This window comes from Globicephala melas, chromosome 2 (assembly GCF_963455315.2).
Source record: "Globicephala melas chromosome 2, mGloMel1.2, whole genome shotgun sequence".
In the NCBI taxonomy this organism is placed as follows: domain Eukaryota; kingdom Metazoa; phylum Chordata; class Mammalia; order Artiodactyla; family Delphinidae; genus Globicephala; species Globicephala melas.
The window spans coordinates 128,459,746-128,478,557 of NC_083315.2; the positions used below are offsets into that span (position 1 = coordinate 128,459,746).

At 38.1% G+C, this 18,812-nt stretch overlaps 1 protein-coding gene and 1 non-coding gene across 4 annotated transcripts; both read left to right on the plus strand.

The window, feature by feature from the left end:
- Positions 1–3,985: 3,985 nt before the first annotated feature.
- Positions 3,986–17,701, plus strand: TMX1 (thioredoxin related transmembrane protein 1). 3 transcript variants are annotated; one of them, XM_030854958.3, is made up of 8 exons: positions 3,986–4,233; positions 7,245–7,360; positions 8,701–8,746; positions 10,553–10,681; positions 12,885–12,930; positions 13,029–13,130; positions 13,246–13,312; positions 15,968–17,701. In XM_030854958.3, the coding sequence occupies exons 1-8, from the start codon at positions 3,986–3,988 to the stop codon at positions 16,147–16,149; spliced, it is 936 nt and encodes a 311-aa protein (XP_030710818.2). In that variant the 3' UTR covers positions 16,150–17,701. The 3 variants fall into 3 exon arrangements, with proteins under 3 accessions (XP_030710818.2, XP_030710819.2, XP_060150796.1); XM_030854959.3 differs by lacking the exon at positions 13,029–13,130 and having other exon boundaries at positions 3,994–4,233; XM_060294813.2 differs by lacking the exon at positions 10,553–10,681 and having other exon boundaries at positions 3,994–4,233.
- On the plus strand, positions 7,478–7,612 carry LOC115852498 (small nucleolar RNA SNORA70). The gene has a single exon (XR_004039175.1). It is a non-coding gene; the product is annotated as a small nucleolar RNA SNORA70 (small nucleolar RNA).
- Positions 17,702–18,812: the final 1,111 nt, after the last annotated feature.

The following is an 18,812-nucleotide window of genomic DNA, read 5'->3' on the forward strand; positions in this document are numbered from 1 at the left end:
ACAGATAAATACCAAATTCGACTGTAATTCTATACAGCAGAAATGAACAAAACAAAAATGATATTAAGAAAACAATTCCATTCACATTAGCATCAAAAAGAATAAATACTTAAGAATAAATTTAATAAAAGAGGTGCAAAACTTAGCCTTTGAAAACTATAAAACATTGCTGAAAAAAATTAAGAAGACCCAAATAAATGACAAGACTTCCCATGTTCATGGGCTGGAAGGCTTAACATTGTTAAAAGGGCAATACTCCCCAATTTGTTCTACAGATTTAACGCATTCTCTTGCAAAATCCCCACATACTTTTTAATAGAAATTGACAAGCTGATTTTAAAATTTATATGGAAAATCAAGGGTCCCGGAATAGGTAAAATAATCTTGAAAAAGAACATAGTTGGAAGACTCATACTTCCCAATTTCAAAACTAAAGTAAGAAAGAGAGTGTGCTATTGGTATCAAGAGAGACACACAGATCAATGGAATAGAACTGAAAAGTCAGGGGAAAAATAACCCCCCTCGAACATCTATGGCCAACTGATTTTTGACAAGGGTGCCAAGACCATTCAATGGTGAAAGAATAGTCTTTTCAACAAATGGTGTTGGGACAACTGGCTATCCACATGCTATGGAATGAAGTTGGACCCCCTATCCCACACCATACATAAAAATTAACTCAAAATGGATCAAAGACACAAATGTATGAGATAAAACTATAAAACTCTTAGATAAAAAACATCGGTTACCCTGGATTGGGCAATAGTCAGTTTCTTAGATACTACACCACAAGCATTTCCATTTCAAGGTGTGTACCCAGGGGAAATGAGAACATTATGTTCCTGCAAAAACTTGTGAATGTTGATAGTAGCATTACTCATAAACAGCCAAAGAGCAGAACAAATGTCCATCAACTGATGAATGGATAAACAGATATATTCATAAAATGGAATGTGACTCAGCAATAAACAGAAATGAAGTACTGATACATGCTACAACATGTACAAACTTTGAATACATTATGCTAAATAAAAGAAGTTAGTCACAAAGGACCATGTATTAAAATATTCCATTTAAAATGGTCATGAAGAACCTAGGGGCAAGATGGGAATAAAGACACAGACCTACTAGAGAATGGACTTGAGGATATGGGGAGGGGGAAGGGTAAGCTGTGATAAAGCGAGAGAGTAGCATGGACATATATACACTACCAAACGTAAAATAGATAGCTAGTGGGAAGCAGCCGCATAGCACAGGGAGATCAGCTCGGTGCTTTGTGACCACCTAGAGGGGTGGGATAGGGAGGGTAGGAGGGAGGGAGACGCAAGAGGGAGGAGATATGGGGATATATGTATATGTATAACTGATTCACTTTGTTATAAAGCAGAAACTAACACACCATTGTAAAGCAATTATACTCCAATAAAGATGTTAAAAAAATATTAATAAAGTACTGATGGTCTAGTGATATTAGAAAAAAAAATAAAGGAGTGATGTGAAGACTGGCGGGGAAGTAGTGTAGGCAGAGGGAACAGCTAATGCAAATTCTCTAGTGTGAGAATGAATTTGATTTATTCAGGGACCCCCTGGAGTGTAGCAGGGTAGGGAGGAGGAGAGCCAGTACTACACGAGGTAGCAGTTAGGCAGATGTCAGATCATGTAGGACTTTTTAAGCCATAGTAATGAGTTTAAGGAGTTTGGTTTTAATGTTTAGTGCAGTGGGAACTTCTTGGAGGGTTTTAAGGAGAAATTGCTAGATCTTATTTAGAGAAGCAAGAGAGAGGACACAGGGTGATCAGTTAGGAATCTATTATTGTCGAGGCAAGAGATGATAGAAACTTGGACTAGGGTATTGGCTGTGGAGATGGAAATTAGAGAAGGTAGAGTTCATGGGACTTGCTGATGGAGTACATGAAGAGGGGGTGAAAAGAGAGAACAATAATGAAGAATTAAAATGTAAATTTTTGTCTTGAGCAACCAGATGGACCTTGGGGCTCTTAACTGAGATGGAAAACCAGGAGAGGGAGAATCAAGAATTTTATTTTTTGATGCTGTTATGTTTAAGCTACCTATTAGATATCCAAGAGTTGTCCAGCCACGGGTTGAATATTGTTAAAAAAGAAATAACAGTCTTAAAATGGAGTAATTTGCCCCCCATGAGAGCAAATCCAGACTTAAAGAAGAGGCAATCTCATGATAAAACCCTTGCCAGTTCTCCTCTCCTAAAAAGGCCTAAAAAATAATTTTATTTTCTTTTGCTAATAACTCCCTTACCTCACCCTTCTTCCTATAAAAGCCTTCCATTCTGTATAACCTCTAGGAGAGCCCTTCTAGTTGCTAGATGGGATGCTGCCTGATTCATGAATCACCAAATAAAGACAATGAGATCTTTTTTTTAAGATTTTTTTTTTGATGTTGACCATTTTTAAAGTCTTTATTGAATTTGTTACAATACTGCTTCTGTTTTTTGTTTTGATATTTTGGCCACAAGCATGTGGGATCTTAGCTCCCCAACCAGGGATCGAACTTGCACCCCCTGCATTGGAAGGCGAAGTCTTAACCACTGGACCGCCATGGAAGTCCCAAGACAATCAGATCTTTAAATTTACTTGGTTGACTTTTGTTTTTTAACCACATACATGTCTGAAGTTCCCAGAAAGGTCAGGGCTGGAATGACAGGCATATTGATAGCTTTTAAAGCCAGAATTGAGGTTATCTGGAGGAGCATGTGGATATGAAGAGGAGGGGGGCCAGTACAGCATCCTGGGGAAAGCCAATGTCTGGAAGTCAAGTACGAGAGGACGGCCAAGAATTTCAGAAGGAGCAGCTAGTGAGGAGAAAAAAAAGCAAGTGAGGCACCACACTGTGCCTTTCAAGAAGGGTGTGGTGACAGAATGCTGCTGGCAGTCAAGTAAAAATAATGTTAACACGCAGATTACTAGTGTCCTAGAAAGGGCATTTCAGCGAAGGGATGGGGAAATCAGCCAACTGGATTGAGTTTAGGAGAGAATGTGAAGTGAGGAGGTGTAATGGCAACTATTTTCATTTGACTGATTAATACTTTCTAAAGACTGCACATTTTGATTTGCATTTGTATTTACAAATGCTTGAGGAAAAAACCCCTTAAATATTCGTTACAAGCCTGCGTCTTGTTCCATTTTGAATTTCTGATTTAGCATCTCTGTAACTACTGCATTACAAAAAACTGAGGCATCATATACATCCTAAAGTGCATAATACACATCCTAAGTGCACTAAACACGTACAGCTCAATGTTTTTGTGTGTGTTTTTTGATTAAATTAATTTTTATTGGAGTATAGTTGCTTTACAATGTTGTGTTAGTTTCTGCTGTACAGCAAAGTGAATCAGCTATAAGTATACATATATCCCCTCTTTTTTTGGATTTCCTTCCCATTTAAGTCACCACAGAGCACTGAGTTCCCTGAGCTATACAGTCTCAATGGTTTTTTAGGTAGGACCTGTGTAAGCATTGTTCAGACCAAGATACAGAATACAAAGTGAACCCATAAGGTTCTCTTGTACCCCTTTACAGTCTGTAATCCCCCAGAAGTAAACCAATATTCGGACTCATAAACATCCATTAGCTTCCCAACAAAAATTTTCAAAGGAAACAAAAGAAAACTCTGACGGGCATTTAACTGGAAACTGCTTTAGTGTAAACTTACCCACTGCCTTCGTTAAGTATAAATGCCAATCATTCGGCGCCAAAATCCTGAGGCAAATTTTTAAGCCGTTCCTCTCCGAAGTCCCGCCCCACTTTCTATACCACGCCCTCCGTTCACTCTTTCTCCAAAACGGTTTAGAGCGTAGCAGAAGACAGGACGAGAGACCCCTTTTCTGTCATGCGCACTAGGGAACAGGAGCGCTCCCTTTTTCTCTGCTCCACCAACCCACTAGGACCTGGCTTCGTCATGCGCATTGAGAGTTCTCAAGGCGCGCGCGCGCGCGAGCGTCGCCGCGCTCATGCGCACGAGCCGATCAGCCCGCGCGGGCGGAAGTGCAGAGCCGCTTCGCGAAGTGAGGGCGGCCGCGCTCGTTGTGGGTGGGCGCGCGGCCGACATGGCGCCCTCCGGGAGTCTCAGGATCCCCGTGGCAGTGCTGCTGCTGTTGCTTTGGGGGGCTCCCTGGACCCACGGGCGGCGGAGCGACGTGCGGATCATCACGGACGAGAACTGGAGAGAGTTGCTGGAAGGAGAGTGGATGATAGAATTGTGAGTGCGGGGCGGTGGTCTCGGGGCCCCCTCGGGGGGCTGGGGTCCTAGTTCCAAGTCTGGACGCCCGATTTCATCCCCGTTCGTCTCATGCGAGTCCCAGACTACCCGGGACTGCGACTCTGAGGCGCGGGGCGGGAGCCCCCGACTCCTCGCGATCCCCTAACTCCTCTTGGGATCCTCCGCAGCCGTGGTCCCACCCCCTCCTCGTTTCTGACCAGGGGATACTCTGTTAAGTTTCTTCTAAAGTGTGCACCCTAGCTCGGTTGCTAGGACTGAGGTGCGCCTGTGAGGTTACTTTCAGCTTTGAATTCTCTTTCTTCATGGCTTTGGGGTTGAGGGTGGTTGGTCTGTCTAGTTCCTATACAATTATTCATTTTGGAATGAGTCTTCACAGACTTAACAGACTTATTTCACCAAACTCTACAAAGGAGGAAACTGAGTGAACCTCTCCTCTCTTTTTGTCTCATTATCCTTAAAAAGTAGTCCACTTACAGTGTTAGAATTTGAGACTCTTTTAGTTTATTTTAAATGTTATTTTATGGATTAGGCATATTTTTATTGTAAATGCCAAGTAAATTCAAGTTGCGTTATTTAAACATCTGCGTTCCCTTTATCATTTGTTGTTTTTTCTTTGCCCACGTTTCATTTTTCTTTTGTGTGTTTTTGCAAAGTACTGAATGTTTTGGGTTATTACTCTTATGCCTCTCTAAATGGTATTGCATTAAAAAAATTAATGTATGAGTGTGATTATAAACTCTTAAAAGAGCGTCAGTTCGTCACTTATTGTTCAGATAAAACCATGTGTCTGTGGTGATTCCGTTATAATAACGTCCCTTCTGCATCGGTAGATAATAAACTGTCTGCCTTTGCTTTAGTCACTAAATTGGTGGTGGTGGTGACCGTGGTGGCAGTATTATTAGTGGTACTAGTCATTATTCATTAGTAAAAAACACCATTACTGACTGTTAACTGTACTAAACACTTCTAAGCTCTTTACATACGTTATCATATTTAATTCTTTACAAATTCTATAAGATAGGTATTATTTCCCGCATTTTACAGATGAGAGACATATCTAAAAGCTTTAATTAATATGTCCAGGTATTGCCATAGTGGCTTTCTTTTTGTCTCCAGAAACTAACACAGAGTAGACATGTAGATGTTGTTAGAATAACCCCCTTCCTTAACAGGGTTCAGGCGGGTGTTTTTCTGGGTGGTTGGGTTGCCAGTTAAGGAGGGAGGTGGAGGTGGACATCCCCAAGGGAGAACCCACAAGGTCACATCAGTAACTCCTGAGTCATAAAGTCAAACAAGGCATAGAACATCTGTATGCAGGATACAATAGGGGAAATGTTTATATAGTATGCATATAATCTGTAACTCAGTGAAATGAATTTTCAGGCACCATTGAAGGTGCAGGGGAGAGGAAATATAACCAGGGACAGCATTTGGGTTTCATTGTCCTCAGTACCTTGTTTTAGATAGTGCCCATAAAATATTCACAGTTTCATAAATAATGTGTTGAACAATTGTGATTATGAACTTTTATGCAAATTAAATCAAGTATTACTCAAGGAGATTTTTATTAACTCATTTGATCAAACTATATCAATACAGTAGTCAGAAGTGAAGTATTTGGGGATTTGAATTAGAGCATCTGTATGAAATTAAGAGCATACCGTAGTATTTTTTCCCCTAGCCTACTGAATATGAAGTTGTCTCTAAAAAGCACCGAAGAAACAAAAGAAACTTGAAAAAGGATCTAGTATTTCTAATGATAGTCAGCTCTTACTACAAGTTAGTTATCTGCATTAAATCTGCCCTGATCAGGAGTTATGTTACAGAGATATTTTCATTGTAATTCAATTTATTGTTACGGACTTTGGCTATTGTGTATGGTACTAGTCTTGTTCCACAATGCATATTACTTTTAGGAATTTTATTTTCATAAAATAAGTCAAGAAAATAGAATGAAGTACAGAAACTCTACTCTTGTGTTTAACAGGTACAGGCTTTATTCTTCCTGGTTCCATTAAAAAAAACTGAGGTAAATTATGAGATAATATACAATAAAATGGGAAAAATCAAATCCTAGGAAAGATTCAGAGCCTTTTAAGAATGAATACCAGAAGAGTAATTAAAATGCTAATATGCTTGGCCACAGATTTATAAACCCGAGATTGACCAAGGTCTGGGCAGAGAATTTCATTTGGCCGGCCTAGTGTTTGTGTCTGGGTTAAGTTTTGAGGTAGCATTTTTACATAAAAATGCAGATTTTCAGCTCCTTTTAAATTGGAATAGCCTGCTGCACTGGGCCAGCTGTCCTGGACCTGTCAAGCTATGTAGTGTTTCCTTCCTTAAGATGAGGCACGTGTTTCCTGTTCACCACAGCCGTGGGTGCTTCCTCTTTTTTTACTAGCACCTTGGCACTTGTGACTCCTGCACATACCATTGTTAAAACTGATGAACTCCAAATTTGGCTTTGAGCTTTCTGCCCACCTTATAATAAAAGAAATCCAAAGGTTTTTTTTTTTTTTTTTTTTTTTTTTTTTTTTGCTGTACGCGGGCCTCTCGCTGTTGTGGCCTCTCCCGTTGCAGAGCACAGGCTCCGGACGTGCCGCTCCGCGGCATGTGGGATCTCCCCGGACTGGGGCACGAACCCGTGTCCCCTGAACCCATGTTCCCTGCATCGGCAGGCGGACTCTCAGCCACTGCGCCACCAGGGAAGCCCCCAAAGGTTTTTAAAGAGCTGTTTTGCACTTGAAAAAGGCCTTGTGTCTTAAAAACTTATTCTCAGAATTACTTTTCTGTGATTAGCATTATCAATTCATAGTTCTTGATTTCCAGAGTGTTCGACTCACACTTAAAACCTTTTCATCTTCACAAAATTAACCACTTTGCTATCTTGTTTTTAGTATAAAATATTCTTCACAAGTTACACATTTTAGAATTTTTATCCCAATATGATCATATTAGAGTGTTTAACTTTTTTAAAAACTATTTCTTAGTTATGCTCCATGGTGTCCTGCTTGTCAGAATCTTCAACCAGAATGGGAAAGTTTTGCCGAATGGGGAGAAGATCTTGAGGTTAATGTTGCAAAAGTAGATGTCACAGAGCAGCCAGGTACTGTAAGTCTTTGGTTAATTTTGTTTCGTTGCAGATTGGGATGATCTGTTGGTCTGTTTTCCACATTGCATGATCTTAACTCTACCTTTCACTAGTTTTTAAAAACAGAACTGTCTTCAGCTGGTTAGGCTGACTTACCCACCTCCCTGATGGGGGCTCAGTGTGAAGTGCCGCAGAAAGTGGATTCCCTGGTTGGGTATGGCAGCTTACTTCTTTTCTCTATTGCTCTAAGGGACCTTGGAGACATCTCCCTCCCCCAACTCTTCCCTGACATAACTGCCTGTGATCTTTTTTCCTTTGCATCTCAGGCCCCAGACTAGTATGTAAGACGTCTGTGAGAAGCCCTAGAACATTGTGGCTCAGGTGGACATTGGTTAACCCAGCATTTGCATCTGTACCAAGCTTCAGAATAAGGAGCATGTGGTTGAGGTTCTTTATAGAGTCAAGGTCACATTCCCTGTGTGAGTCGTCTAAATCTCTGCAATTGGATTTCAAATTTAATCCTTTAACTGTGATTTGAGAACATTGGCTGTTAATTACAAAGCCCTCATGGTTGTGGCCTCCTGACTTGGCCCCCTGGAGAAGTGTCAGGCCCTGCCCTTACAGATGCTTCTTCTTACCTGTTCTTGGTCACAGTAAACCTGGATTCTTGATTCTGCCCCATCCCAAATGGTAATAATCGCTAATATTTGGTGAGCACTTACTGTTACAGGTACTGCTCCAAGTGTTTTGCATTTATTATGTAGTCCTTATACAACGTTGTGGGGTAGATAGTATCCCCGTTTTACAGATCATAAAACTGAGTCATAGATTGGTTCTTAGTTATTTTAGTGTTTAACACATGGTTGATAATGTTAGCTGATGCTGTTATTGCCCACCTTTTGGAAGATTCATAATATTTTCCATTTTTAACAATACCTTAGAAACTCTGTGTTTGCTTTTTGATTATCAAATGCAGTTTCATTTGATTTTAGACCTAAGACCGCAGTTATATTGTGCTGTCCCATGACTCAGCTAGTAATCTTATAGTAGTATAATTGACCAAATGTTTATACGTATATATTCACAAATGTCTTCAATATTCAGATTTTACATACTTTTAAATGGAGATAATGTATAGTAGAGTTTTTTTTCAGTTGCTTTAAGTACGTAATTGGAATTTCTTTCATTGTTTATATTACAGAGCTCAACTATTTTTAGGTATAATTTCATATTCTTTGCCTATTAGTATTCAAGTAATTCAGAGTCAGCTTTTAAGTGGTAAGTGATTGGCCCATATAAAACCTGCTGTGTGTTCTTTCTTGTATTTATTTCTAATCTTTCTTTATCATTTGTAGGACTAAGCGGACGATTTATCATAAGTGCTCTTCCTACTGTTTATCAGTAAGTATTTGAAGATTCTGTAGTTATGAAAGATGCATCATAGTGTAATCAGAATAGTAGACCTCCAGCCTAGATAATGTTTAAAGAACATTATATTCAATAAGTTTACTAGAAGGCTTACTTTGCTTAGTGCCATTCTGGGTGCCTTTAGATAGATGAATGATGCATGAAACAATCTGTGATCCCAAAGATTTGTAATTGTTTTAGAAGATGATGTGCACGAGAAATGGTGTGATACCATTCAGCTAGTAAGTGATTATGAGCGCAGAGTTGTGGTAAGTACTGTAGGAAATTTGGTAAGGGAAAAAAATTGCTGCTTTGGCCTGGTTCCTGGAGAATATGCGGTTTAAACTCAACTTTGGAGGTAGCATTTTCAAGAGTGCAGAGTAAGCATTCCATCCTGAGAACAGTCTCATAAACAGTTATAATTAGGATCATGGTATGTTCAAACATTAGCTATTAGAAAGTGCTGTAGCTCAGCCTTGGGGACAGTGGTAGGTGAAATGGTTGTTAAGTCAGAATAAACAAGATTATGTAGTGTTCAGTGTTAGGTTTTTTAGTTTGTCTTTATCTTCTGAACTGGCCATAAGAAATCTTAAATCTCTGTATCTGCCCTGAACCTTAATGTTCATCTAGCTGGTGGGTTGAATGCCAGGAGGCACTCCTCTCCTTCACTTAAAAGTTACACAAACAAGAAGTTGGCGGTTCTGTGTGTATCTTGATTTTCCTTGTCTTTTTTTCATGTTTGTATCTGTTTCCCTGTACCTTTTTATTTGCCACGACTCCCTTTGTATATGTTTAAATGTCTCTTCTCTGTCTCTGTAAGTGCTTCTCTCCGTCTTTACTCAGTCCTTTTCTCCACATGCCCCTAAACTGGCTAGTCAGTCTCCCCCTTGTCTTAACACCCCCTGAAATTTTCTGGAATTTCCTGCCTTTTTCTTTTAGTAACGTTGTTTATCATGCTCATTCCCCTAATTTCTGCCTGCTGAAATCCTACCTATCCTTCAAAAACAGCTCAACTGTCATTTTCTCCGCAAAACTTTGGGTTTTTGAGTGGGGGCTTCCTTGTTGTCTTTGGCTCTGGGTGGATAAAGGATCCTCTGATCTTACTGTAGGTAGTGGGGAGCTATGGAAAGTTTTTGCGCTTAAAGTGATAAAAATTGAAGTGTTAATTGAGTAGAGTTAGACTGGCAGTATTATTTAAGGTAATTTAGAAATGGTGAAGATGTGGGAACAGGGAGAGCACTTACGATCCTATGACAGAGCTCCATGCATTAGGAATGGGAAGGAGGAGGTGGGTGTCAGGAAGAACGCGAAGCCGAATGTCACTGCATCAGATGCCTCCAGCGACTTAAACCATGATGGCTGTGAAAGTTCTTTAACAATAGCTAATAAATAATAAATGTCAGACGCGATTCTAACTGCTTTTTCATGAAGTCATCTCTTTAATGTGTGTATTGTGGCTTAAAAGTAATTTTCTGAGATATATCTACGTACTGCATTTCTTTTTCTCCCCAGTTTTTTATTGAGACATAATTGACATATAATTACTTACTGTGTTTCATAGTTTTATTATTTGGAAGAGTAACAATAACAGTCTTAAGACTTACGATTGTTTAAAAGTATAACCTCAGTGTTTAATTAAATTTGGGGCTAAGATGTCAAGGGTAGGTAATTAGTGTAATTTGCTACTTCTGCATTGCTGATGATTTTGAAGATTAGGATTGATTGTAAAATGGGGTTATAGAAATAGCAAAACAAAGTTTATTTATTTGGTGCTGATTAATATTTACTTGTGATCTTTAGTTGTAAAAATGGTGAATTTAGGCGCTATCAGGGCCCAAGGACTAAGAAGGACTTCATAAACTTTATAAGTGAAAAAGAGTGGAAGAGTATTGAACCTGTTTCATCATGGGTTGGTCCAGGTTCTGTTTTGTAAGTATGAGGGGTTTTTCTCTTATTTATTTCAGGATTAATTGGGACATATATTTCATGTAAATAAAGCATATTTACTTAGTTTTAATTCTAGGACTCTTAAGATATGTTCAGATTTACTATGTGATATTTTCAGTTTGACTTTATCTTCTAAGTCCAGTGGATACTGTGATCCTTGTTAATGTAGAAGGAGGCTTTCTATAGAATTAAGTCTTTTTAGGAATATTTTAGTTCTGTAAATATGGTCATTTGTATCATCAAAAACTAATAAATCCCCCTAAGAGTGTGAGCGATACAATAGGTAAAACTATCATTTGAGGGGTTTTTTGTTTGTCTTTGGTTTTGTTTTTTTAAATATTTATTTATTTGGCTGTGCCAGGTCTTAGTTGCGGTGTGTGGCATCTTTAGTTGAGGCATATGGGCTCTTAGTTGCGGCACACGGGATCTAGTTCCCTGACCAGGGATCAAATCCAGGGCCCCTGCATTGGGAGTGTGGAGTTTTAACCACTGGACCACCAGGGAAATCCCTATCATTTGAGCTTAGCATTTGGATGAGAAGCCTCAACCATATGCCTACTCATGCTACCTTTAGATTTAAGTTCTTGATTTAGTGTGATTGAATTATTCCACCTGTCTGATAGCTTTTTGTACGAATAGTATGGATGAACAATGAGCCTAATGACATGACTAACCACTGAGCTTTATATGTAGGTAGAGGGTACATTTCTCCAGAGCAGCTTGCTATGGAGCAGTAGGATTGGGCATAACTAGCACATTTTCTGAATCTTTCTTGGGGAGCAAGGCCTCACGGGTCCTTTGAGAGACCTCTGGGAATACTGAGTTTTGCTGAGGCCACCATGGGCTCATCCTGGTGTGGCTAAGCTGTCTCTTCCTGTCCTCTTACCACACTTGCCTTTGGAGGATGGAGAGTGTAAGCGATAATGCTTTGGATCTGGGAGTGGGGGCATGATCATCCCTAAGCAGTATTTTGAAAAAGAAAGTTCATCTTTAGGACCTTTTCCTTACACCTCTGAATTGAACTGTCAGAATTCCCCCACTGAGCCACCATGCCCAACCCAAATAAGGCACCTGCTCTTCCTGATAGAATCTAATCAGCACAGACTACAGTGAGACAACACAGTGATTCATGTTTCAGTTCCTTGTTCCTATTCCTATTTTGTGTTTTAAAGAACAGAAGCAACATGGTTAATGTACCTGTCTGTGTTGGACTGAAAATGTAACTGATTTTTGTTTGAAATCTCATGTCATAAATGATTCTTCCCCTCTCTGGTCGAGGAAGTGGGGGTCGCTTGTAAGTCTCCGCTGACTCCTCCGGACAGCAGTCCATACCTTTTTTATTGGTAGACTGAGTAAGAGGCGCTCCCAGGGTCAGCTTGGCAGGTTCATCCACCCAGCGATCAGTGATTGGATTAGGCCATCCTGCATGCAGGACCTCTGGCTTGTGTGTGAATTAGTTTATGTGTAAGTGGCCCCACTTCTGCTAGAGGGAACCCACAAAGCTAAGTTTTGGAGCAGGCCTCTTTTCTAACTGCCCATCAAAGCTACTTGGGTTTAATTATGTGAAAATTGTTCTTTTTACTTTTACCGTTTTACTTATATGGTAACTTAGCATTTATTTCTTGTGTGATTATTTTGTATATCATTAAACTATATCAAACTAATGCTGTTGTAAGTTTAATTTTAATACAAAAGGAGGGTAATGCTTAGGTGGGAAGGATCAACTCAGCAAGTGCTCCCAGTCTTCCTTCAGGCTCCCTTCTCTACTTCTTTGGAAGATTTCAAGGGTGAATAAGAGTTGCCATTTGCTTACAGTGTGCCTAACTTCAAACCAGTTTGTTCCATAGAGCTTGTAACCTGTACTCAAAGTATATTGGAGAAATCATCAGGTGAAAGGTTATAGTCAAAACAATAGGAGAAAAGGAAAAAAAAAATGATCAAGTGTTTTGTTTATGAGGATATCACATAGTGGCAAAAATTCAGAAACTGTTAATTTCCATTAATAAGCCTTCTTATTATGGGCTTGAAATCACTGATGTATCACTAATCTTGAGTAACATCAGCAATAAAATCTGTTGTGTTGGGGAAGTTATAGAGTGAAAAATAGAAGATCTAGGTAACACACATGTATTCTACTTCAAAGCTGTGTATCTGATTCAGTTTTTCACTTGTCTCTTTATTTTAGGATGAGTAGTATGTCAGCACTCTTTCAGCTGTCTATGTGGATCAGGGTATGGGCTAAAATTTTATTTCTATTTTAAACATTTTGACACTGTCACTTTTTAAGAAATGACCATGTTTTTAGTTTATTTTTTTCTTTTGATTTTAGACTTACCATAACTATTTTATTGAAGACCTTGGATTACCGGTTTGGGGATCATATACAGTGTTTGCTTTAGCAACTCTGCTTTCGGGACTATTATTAGGACTTGTAAGCACTTCATTTTCAGAGTACTGGGAAGAAAAATATTTTAGAATTTCATAATTCAGTATAGTTCCACTGGCTTTATATTGTACATTCATACTTCTTCTGTTTATTTTTGCAGTGCATGATATTTGTGGCAGATTGCCTTTGTCCTTCAAAAAGGCGCAGACCACAGCCATACCCTTCCAGTAAGTATATTTTTAAATGTTTATTTTTATTCACTATAATCCCATTGATTTCTGTAATAAACACAATCACACATAAAACAGGTTGCCTTTCTAGCTTAGGTTTCTAAATATGGAGTGGTGGGGGAAGAGGGATGTATATTTCATGTAAGAATGACAGCCCATTGGATTTAGAAACACAGTTTTTTTTTTGGTTTTTATAGTGTGGAGAATTTTAACACTGCATATAACTTATAGATATTTGATAACCATTGACCTGATGTCAGTTTGTTTGAAAATTCCATGATATTCATGGATCCATTTGAACATACTTGGGTCAAAAAAAGTTGAATATATTCCACTCTTGAAGTCTTTTCATTGGTATAGTGACCACATTTGAAGCTTTTTCTTTGTATGCTGGTCAAGTCTGAGTTTTTCTGTTAGGTTATTGGGAAAAGCAAATCCTGTAGCTGCTTGAGGATTCTCATTGCCATTGTATTTTACTACACGATGGGTTTATAGAATTAGAATATTCACTGCTGTTTATCTTAATAGGATTACCTACCAATCATTTATTTTTAATCTTGAAAATCGTACTGTTATGAAGGCCCTCTTATTTGCTGTTTGTAAAGAGCTTTCACTTTCTGTCGTCCCATTTGCTTTTCAGCAGCTCTTTAAGTAGACTGCATAAGTGATACTCTTCCCATTTTGTGGTTGAGGAAACTAAAGCTGAGAGAGATGAACTGTGTTTCCAAGTTCACACAGAAATGACAGAGCTGAGAGTAGAACCTAAACCAGACTTTTGGCCTGACATTTCTGTTGTATTTCGTGACTTAGGACTTAAACTGAGGTCAGAACTCCTGAAATGAAATCAGTGGAGATTGCATTTACAGTATTCCTTGTCTGTCGAACAACTGATAGGGTTTTTAAAAAATTTCTTAGATAGTTGCATTGATGCTAAGAAGAACACAGGTAGGGGAGGGAATAATTTTATCCATCAAGGGTCACTGACCTGTAGGAAAAAATATAATAAGCACAGATTACTTAAAAGACAATTAAGTCACTGAATGTACCTTTTATATTTATTTTGCTTCAAAAACCTTAAACCTAATAACAGATTTGTCTCAAGTAATCTGTGACACAGCTGATACTAATCCATACTTTAATGTGATATTACCCCTTCTACGGCAGGCTACAGGATTTTTTTGAGTTGTTTTCCATTATGTGTGTTTGGCTTAGATTTTGAGTTGCTAGGAAAAGATCCAACTGAGTCTAACTTTAAGCAAAATCAGAATTTATTGGTTCACATAGTCAGGAAGCCTGAGGGCAGAGTTGATTGGATCCTGGGGCTCAAATGTTTTTATGTTTCTGAATTGCTCAGTTCTCTATAACTTTGCTTGCTCCATTTTGGGCTGTTTTTAGTCCTGAGAATAGAATGACTATAGAAAGCTATAGCTCATAATCCCAGAGTAAGAAGGAAATATACTTCTCCCTGTACTCACCTATCTTTTGGAAAAATTCTGGTGTATTCCACTTGTATAGAGGGCTCACTTTTTGGAACAGTCACTGTAAACCAGGGTTTCTCAACCTTGACACTATTGGTCTTTTGGGCTGGATAATTCTTAATCGTGATGAACTGTCTTTTGTACATTATTGAATTTTCAGCAGCATCCCCCTGGTTGCCAGTAGCACCACCCCTCTCTGTTGTAGCAACCAAAAATATCTTCAGACATAGCCAAGTGTTCCCTAGGAGGCAGAATCACCCCTGGTGGAGAACCACTGCTCTAAACTGTCGTTTGTGTCCACCACAGCCACCTGGGATGTAGCATAGGGAAGGGGTAACCCAACAGGAAAAGGGATGCTAGACAGACCAAACAACAGATTGTCCACTTTACGGTAATTCCTTCCCGTAATTTCTTCTACCTTGCACCCCCGTGTTCTTCCCGCTCCATTCCAGGTTGCCTAGGATTAGGGACAGTCTCGGATCACTGAACAGAGAAAAGCTTATTGGCCAAATTCTGTGTTCTGGATCTCTAAGTGTGTGTTCTAAGTTTAAGTTAACTAGCAACAGTCCCTATTAACAAAGGGAGGGGGGGTATATGTATGTGTGTGTGTATATTAAAAAATTAATTGAGCTGTATACTTAAGATATGTATCTTATATTATTTGTAATTACACCTTAATAAAATTACATATGTGGAGAAGTGGAAGCATCTTTACGAAACCACTTGAAAAAAACATGGCTAGGAAAATAGCCTTCAACTTAAGTGTCTGATTCCTGTTCTCCTGGGAGCTGAAACAAGGGTGGTATTGAAGTTTGTCTTAGTATACTTCTTAGCTAGAAGATTTAATAGCAAGTTAATATAAGATAGTTATATTTAATGCAGTCTGTTTTCTTACAACAATATGCACAGCATTAGTTCTGGTTCATTAATTTCAGTTCAGTTTATGAATAGGTGGATAATAAGAATGAATTTGGTAAGTAAAATGGATCTTCCAAACCAGTTATTTTTACAGTATCACTTGTTCTTGAAGATAGCTTTTTCCTTTTGGAAATCCAAACATGATTGATAAGTAAGTGCCAAAGCAATTTATGGGCATATGAATTGTGTCTTGATTGTACTCTTAACACAACTCTAATACATCAACAAAAGAACATTTCTGGTTTTTATCTTTAAGAAAAATTATTACTAGAATCTTCTCAACCTCTGAAAAAAGTGGAGGAAGAACAAGAGGCTGCTGAAGAAGATGTTTCAGAAGAGGAACCTGAAAGCAAAGAAGGAATAAACACAGAGTTTGCACAAAATGCCATAAGACAACGTTCTGTGGCTCCTTCATTGGCCACAGATAAATCTAGTTAATTTGTACAAGTATATTCATATGATTTTGACAAAAACAGAAGATTGATCATTTCTTTTGGTTTGAAGTGAACTGTGACTTGCTTGTACATTGCAGGGTTCAGTCTAGATTGTCATTAGGTTGAACAGTCTACCTTCAGAAAATAAAAGTAGCATTATTTGAAAAATCAGGATTTGAGAACAGTATGGTGGTTCAAACAGTAGTTTAATTTTTGAAAAATCTGGTGCCAAGCAATAAGATTTCTGTATGTTTGTTTCATAATAACCTTTTCAAGTCTGAGTTGAAAAATTACATTTCCCAAGTATTGCATTATTGAGGTATTTAAGGAGATTACTTTAGAGAAAAAGATTTCTCATTTGATATAATTTTTCTCAGTTTCACTGTGTGAAAAAAAGAACATATTTCCCATAAATGGGAACTTTGCCCATTGTCTCAAGAAATGTGTATTTCAGTGACAACTGTGAGGTCCTTTTAGAGGTAAATTCCAAAATTTAGTCATAGCTTTAGAGTATGCAACTAATAAAAGCTACCTTACTTTAGTTACAGTTTTCTACATATGATAATACAGGATATGTTTAGGAAGATTTTATAAGCCCATGATGTTGTCTTGATTCCTATAAAAGGTTGGTTGCCTTTTTGTTCTCCTCTGTTCAGTGTATGATTTGTATTTTTCTTACCATGAGTTACATTTTTCATTTTCCAAATTGGATAATTTCCTGGAAATGTTTTTCATGTTTTAATAAATTGTTTCAAACTGAAGTTTACTGAGGAATCCTTAAAAGTGAAGAGGCATCTACTGATAATTTAAAATCTTGGCTACTTGTTTCAGATTTTACATCATTCTTGTTGAACCTCTACTTGAACTTTTTTTGGATGTGAAGGTGAACATTCCTGATTTTTACTTGATTTTGTGGAAAAGCCTTGGTATTTTACATTTTGAAAATTCACAGAAGCTTAATTTGATATAAAGTTAGCATTCTACTCAGGAAAAAGCATCTTGTAGTGTATGTTTTCAATGTATATTTGTCCTCATACAGAAAGTTCTTAATTGATTTTACAAAGTCAATGTATGCCTGATGTCTTAAACTCATAAAAGGCTTATGTTTTTGAAAAGACAGACTCCGTATTCTACTGTACTTTCTGTTGTGTGTTATTTCACAGGTGGGTATCAGCAAGGTGGGACATTTAATATATTTTTACTCCTTGAAGAGTTGAAGAGTTTTCACCTCACAGCAAAAGAGGGGGTGGGCGGATGTGTGCGGCAGCAGTAGAAAACTGTGTTAGCTACAAGAAGGGGAAAAAGCATAAATATTTAGAATGGATCACCTCTCCATTATGGTAATAGACAATTTCTGTAATGTCCCCTTTCATCTAGGTTGTGCTGCTGTGTGAATCCATTAAACTTACAATATCATAATGTACAACAGTTTTCTTTAAAGGCCTCTCCTTTAGAATATTAAATATTCTACCATTGAAGAGTTTGGATGTGTAATTTTGTGATGCTTTAGAAAAATAATCTAAGCACAAAATAAACTTTTCTAAGCACTTCACTGAAGCTGAAGGCAAGTGTGATTTCTAGTTGCATATTTAACGATGCTTAATTAATTTGCATTTTACAGTGTTCAAGTGAATATTTGTGTCACTGTGTATATACTTGATATGTGTAATCAAAAGGATAGAGTCATACACATCTGTTTCTGTCACTTGAGATGACAGAGAAATGCTTCTCGTTAATTAAGCGTTCTATTTTTCTAGTCTTGTAGTATACATGACAATATAGTTTTAAGTTTTTAAGTGATTAAAAACAATATATACAGAAGATTACAAGTAGGCTGAACATGTAGAGACTTGATATTTCATAAAAGAGATGATCTTGTGTGTCTTCAGGATTGTCACTGTAGACATCTGAATAATCAATTTTCTGTCACACCAGAGGCTTACAGAAACTATATTGGGATCATTTTACCTTTAACAGACCCCTTTTGTTTCTGCATTGGTTTAAAGGGGCTCCACATGGCAGCTTAGCAACAGATCATCTAGGAGGGAATAAGGTGCAATATCAGCATCCTGGAGAACGCTGCTCCCCACGATGCCTCAGTCATTCAGCTCCAGCACTAAAGTATTGAAATCTGATCACTCCACTAGAAAATGCAGTATTCTACCACGTATTGCCTAAATACTTAAATGAGCAAGACTGACAGTAGTTTGCATGAAGGTTCCATGGGGAACATTCTTCATTCATTGAGTATTGGCGCTGTGCTCTTTTCCTGTAATAATTCATTTAGTCTGACTACAGTATGTGATATCTGAGCATTACATGTGAACAGGCTCAGAGAGCTAGGGCAGAAATAGGTACAATCAGAAACCACAAGATTTCAAATCATGCTTTTTTTTTCAGCACGAGTACTGCAGATTTAGCAATTTATATATGAAATTACAATATAAATTTAAAAATTTCACTCTTATCAGATATTGCAACAAATATATTCAGAAATACCAGAATTCAGTACGTGCAGTCTTGTGTTTTGGGTACTGCATAAAGAATCGAGGTTATTAACCATAAATGATGCTTTTGAAAGCAGTTTTCTCTCTAGTCAGTTGTGTTCTTATTGAGCCCGATGCATAAAAAGGCATAGTACTGGACTCGTGATTAGATAAACATTTT